Here is a 6,000-nt window from a genome sequence, read left to right on the forward strand (position 1 = left end):
GAAGGGTGTAACAGTAGTGGTTACAAACAGTTTAAATATGAATTAACATATGATAACACAAGTGGAGAAAATTCCCATATGAGTGCACATAGGTTGACTCATTTAGTGTCTGCTTGCTTTAAAAGTCAGTTACATCAGAATCATCAGTCATAAAATCAGGACAGCATCTTCATTTTGCATCAAAAAGAAATTTGTACATTTACATTTGTGCCATTAAAGTTGGTTTGATCTCTTTCTGAGACGTGATTTATCCACTGTCACTTTTGTAATAATTGAAAAATGTCCTTTGACCCGCTTCTACTAGCATCAACAAAGTGATCTGCTCCTACTATTAATAACAGAGTAGTGTGCACATGAGCTGTTCCAGTAAAACTTGTGGAGTAAGGTCATCAGCACCTAGCTACAGATGACATCAACTGTTTTAATTTGAATAACCTATTCAAATCATCCTGAAGACTCGAGCTTTCTTAGGCTAACTAATCTGCTATGTTGCAAAACAAACCTAGAAGACATTGGAAACTACTGTGGTTGAATCCAAAAAGACCTAGAAGACATTGGAAACTACTGTGGTTGAATCCAAACAGACCTAGAAGACATCAGAAACTACTTTGGTTGAATCAAAACAGACCTAGCAGACATCGGAAACTACTATGGTTGAATCAGAAGAGACTTAGAAGACATTGGAAACTACTATGGTTGAATCAGAACAGATCTAGAATACACCAGAACTACTTTGGTTGAATCAAAATAGACCTAGAAGACATCGGAAACTACTATCGTTGAATCAAAACAGACCTAGAAGACATTGGAAACTACTATGGTTGAATCAAAACAGACCTTGAAGACATCAGAAACTACTATCGTTGAATCAAACAGACCTAGAAGATACCAGAAACTACTTTGGTTAAATCAAAACACATCTAGAAGACATTGGAAACTACTTTGGTTGAATCAAAACAGACCTAGAATACTTTGGAAACTACTGTGGTTGAATCAAAACAGACCTAGAAGACATCAAAATAATATTGACATGTGGATAGGTGTCAAAGCAGAATGGGTGAATAATGTTGAATTATATAGGCATGCTGAAAGGTGTCAAATCAGAATGGGTGAATAATGGTGAATTATATAGGCATGTGGAAAGGTATCAAAGCAGAATGTGTGAATAATGCTGAATAGTATAGACATGTGAAAAGGTATTAAAGCCAAATGGGTGAATAATGGTGAATAATATTGACACGTGGAAAGGTGTCAAAGGAGAATGGGTGAATATTGATCAATAATATAGACACATGGAAAGGCATGCAAGCAGAATGAGTGAAAAATGGTGAATAATATAGGAATGTGGAGAGGTCTTAAAGCAGAATGAGTGAATAATGACCAATAATATAGACACATTGAAAGGGAATAAAGAAGAATGGGTGAATAATGATGAAAATATAGGCACGTGGAAAGGTGTCTAAGCCGAATGGGTGAATAATTACCAATAACATAAACACTTGAAAAGGCATCAAAGCAGAATGAGTGAAAAATGGTGAACAATAAATATGTGTGGAAGGGTATTAAAGCAGAATGGGTGAATAATGACCAGTAATAATGTCACATTGAAAGGCAATAAAGTGCAATGGGTGAATAATGGTGTATAGTATATGCATGTGGAAGGGTATTAAAGCAGAATGGGTGAATAATGGTGAATAGTATAGACATGTGGAAAGGTGATAAAGCAGAATGGGTGAATAATGGTGTATAGTATATGCATGTGGAAGGGTATTAAAGCAGAATGGGTGAATAATGGTGAATAGTATAGACATGTGGAAAGATGTTAAAGCAGAATGGGTGAATAATGGTGAATAGTATAGACATGTGGAAAGGTGATAAAACAGAATGTGTGAATAATGCTGAATAGTATAGATATATGGAAAGGTGTCAAAGCAGAATGGATGAATAATGGTGAATAATAGACACATGGAAAGGTGTCTTAATAAGTGAATAATGACCAATAATATAGAAACATGACAATGCATTAAAGCAGAATAATGAATAATATAGGCATGTGGAAAGGTGTCAAAGCAGAATGGGTGAATAATTACCAATATTATAGACATGTGGAAATGTATTAAGACAATTTATGAGTGATCATTATACAATAATTTATTAAAAACTACACTGGTTTATGATTACAGACATTTTTTTATGGGGGGGCAGAATATCAACTTGTTCACAATTTTATCTCAAAAGAAGTGAATAAACGTTTCCTATCATACTACAAATATGAAAGCTATCACCAAACACATGTACATAAACTGTTGAGGATATAGATTAAAGAAAGAAACTACAAAGAAGAGACTAAAAAAGCATTCCATCCCTCACACTTAATAGTATCTGGTAAGGAATTTTTGGAAGAGATGTATTACATACTCATTAGTTTCTTTTAGGATTATTGATTTAATCAGAGAAATCATTCACTTCCTGTTGTACAGAATGCAAGCTTCCAAATGTAAGACATGAGCTTCATTGGAGTAGAATAATAAAGGATATAACAGGATGTAGGGATATTACTGCTGAGCATTTAGTTAACATGTTGGTAAGGACTTGTACTTAAGCATTAACACATTGATGTGGACATGTACTTAAGAATTAACACATTGATATGGACATGTACTTAAGCATTACATATTGGTATGGACATGTACTTAAGAATTACATATTGGTATGGACATGTACTTATGCAAGAACATATTGGTAAGGACTTGTACTTAAGCATTAACACATTGATGTGGACATGTACTTAAGAATTAACACATTGATATGGACATGTACTTAAGCATTACGTATTGGTATGGACATGTACTTAAGAATTACACATTGATATGGACATGTACTTAAGAATTAACATTTTGGTATAGACATGAACTTGAGCAAGAACATATTAGTATGGACATGTACTTATGCAAGAACATATTGGTATGGACATGTACTTAAGCATTACCATACTGTTATGGACATGTACTTAAGCATTAGCATTTTGGTATGGACAATATTATATATCAAACAGACTGAATACCGAGACCGAAGGACGAGTGTGTCAGCAGAACAGAAGGATTTGGCCAATGTTGATACTAGAAAAAGATATATTTGATCAGTAATTCCATATGTACCTGAGACCGCACTGGTGGCCTAGTGGTTGGAGTGTCCACCTCATATGCGATAGTTCGTGTGTTTGATCCCCGGCCGAGTCATACCAAATGCTTACAAAAATGGTACTAGCAGCTGCCTCGCTTTGTACTCAGCATTAAGAGGTTTGTGTTAGGACTGGTCGGCCTGGTGTCAGGATAATGTGACTGTGTGGAACATCATGCTACATGTCTGCGGCATGATGCCCCAGTGCAAGACATCACTATAAACTGTCACACTGCAGACATCGTAGCGATATAACTGAAAAATTGTTAAAGCTACTATAAAAATCCAGATCACAAACACACAATTAAGCATTAACATATTGGTATGGACATGTACTTATGCATTAACATATTGTATGGATATGTATTTATGCATTAACATATTGGTATGGATATGTATTTATGCATTAACATATTAGTATGGATATGTACTTAAGCATTAACATATTGGCATGAGCATGTGTTTGTATGGACATGTACCTTTTTTCAGGCACTGCATTGTGTTTCCTGCACACATGACTAATATTAGTTTAGCTGGTTATAAACTTGGAATTATAGACTATATTTGCCAAACAACTACATTTTAAGATATCCACCTTCATATTTTTGTTGTTTTCTTATGTAATTTTTACCAGTGAGAATCTAACAGATTTTTATTTAAATCTATTTTAGTGTTTGAAAAACTGCATTAAAATAAGTTTCTGGAAGGACTAATTTTATTAATAAATTTCAAATTTTGCAGGTTTCTGTCAATGAATTGGAGCCAGAATTCCAGAAGTTAACCTTAGAAGATCATCTTTACTATAACAAGGGTCTGTAACCATGGAAACTGCTAAAAACATGATGATATATGCCCTCTAAAGACTTCTAATATGAATAACAAATAAACAATGCCAGCAACTTTGCCATCATCAAGAATAAATCTTTTGCCTGAGGATGTATTGAATATTTTGTATGAATACAAATTTTTTTATGAAAACTTTAAACTGAATTTCATAATTTCAGTTTTTGTTGAGTCTGGTCTTACGAAAAATATACAACTCATTAATTTGATAAATTTCCTTTATGGTTGACACAAATATAAGTTTCTTTTGTCAAATGACAACATACATTATGCCCATCAAAACCTGTAACAGTGACCCACTTTTCATGCTAAAGCAATTATATTAAGTGTTTGCTTTTAAATTTGTTTCTCTCACACTAATATGTACATTCATAAAACTTGATAGGTATATTTAATTTGGTGGGTAATACTTTCCGTGGGAAAACTATGTGACAGTGACTTTTATTTTTTGATCTTGTGAGTATGCTAAATATTGGCATTTAGCCATGATTGTCTGACACTTTTGTATACAGTTATGAAATTTGATCAGTTTATTTATCTTGGATATTGGTCAACACAGCCAAAGTAGATCACATTTACCTACCATTAACACTCCAGTTATTACAATGAGATATGCATTTAGCCCAGTTTCTCTACAACTCTTGCATGCACAGTCATGAAACTTGATCGTTTTACTCACAGTAGGCAAAAGTGGACCACATTGACCTACTTTTCATGCTCCAACAATTACATTATGTTTTAGCATTTAGCTCGGTTACTTAGGCACTGTTTTATGTACAGTCATGAAATTTATATGAGAGATTTTAGATGCCATAACGACTGACTGTTAAAGTCACATTTATCTATTTATCATGATTTCTTGCCCAAGCAAAGTTTTTAGATTATGTCATAGTGGAGCAAGCAAGAGATAGCATTCCATGGAAATCTTGTTTTCAAGGTTTGAATTCACTGCAGTAATATGAAGAGGTTACTACTTTGAACATCAATATCTATGGGTTGATTTTTGTAAAATTTATTTCTGAAACTCAGCACTATCATACTTCAAATTTAATTAACAGCGATTTTTAAAACAATGAAGAAAGAGGAGTCTTTTTCAATAGAAGAAATTGAATTAGAAGCAGATATTTTGCCGATCACATTTGCTTGCAGCTCTTTGGACAGACACCCATTATTTATACTATTTGTAATATCTATAATTCTGCTATTTAAAGTAATATAATATATTATTAGAGTAGAGTGAATTTGCTTATCATGTTTGCAGCGGATACAATCATAGAAATTATCCATACAAGTGATTCTAGATGTAAAATATCATAGCTCTGCTGTTTTATTTAATGTATAAGAATTTCTTTAGTGTTAACTTACATGTTATTGCAAGATTTTCAGTGTATGATTGCATAATATGCTCAGACAAACAACATTTTTTCACACTGTCTGTTTAGAAATAATTTAACCTTTTGTATAATTCGTTATATATGCTACAGAATATTTATTTTTTAAAAGTTGTAAATGTGTAAACATAAACCTATACATTCTGTGAGAAACTGAAAAATATATATTTATACAACTTCTGGAACCAATTTTTTTCTCTTTGCTCAGTATTTTTATTTCCATTTTTTGAAAGAACATTCCGAAAAGAGGTCTTGTCTTTTGGAATATGGCCAGTTTGCCCCACACATGTTTGTTAAAGATAAAACTAAGGGAATTGGTCAAGATATAGAGGGTGGGACCTATAACATGGACAAGGGTGGTTTAATATCAACTTAAAGGAGTAAATTCTTCTTTGTTTAGAGAAGAATATGGGCATATGCTGGTCTCCCAACTGACAGAGAGTTGTCCAACCATTGGATTTTTATCTGGTAAATATATCCGGCAAACTGATGTTTCTTATTATATGGTGTAATTCTGACTTGGCAAAAATTGTCTATGTCTGTGTATACTGTTCCAGATCAGATAATATGAATATCTGGTCATAAA

At 33.1% G+C, this 6,000-nt stretch overlaps 1 protein-coding gene across 1 annotated transcript in view; it reads left to right on the forward strand.

Moving 5' to 3' along the window:
* The window catches only part of LOC149794958 (sideroflexin-5-like), a 45,479-nt gene extending 39,880 nt beyond the window's left edge, over positions 1–5,599 (forward strand). Inside the window, exon 12 of the mRNA XM_089964620.1 lies at positions 3,922–5,599. Coding sequence (XP_089820746.1) covers positions 3,922–3,999 — 78 coding nt within the window. The 3' untranslated portion in view covers positions 4,000–5,599. The remainder of the gene's footprint in view (positions 1–3,921) is intronic.
* Positions 5,600–6,000: the final 401 nt, after the last annotated feature.

The sequence above is a fragment of the Sinohyriopsis cumingii genome, chromosome 7 (genome assembly GCF_028554795.1).
Source record: "Sinohyriopsis cumingii isolate HCF-2022 chromosome 7, ASM2855479v2, whole genome shotgun sequence".
NCBI classification, from domain to species: domain Eukaryota; kingdom Metazoa; phylum Mollusca; class Bivalvia; order Unionida; family Unionidae; genus Sinohyriopsis; species Sinohyriopsis cumingii.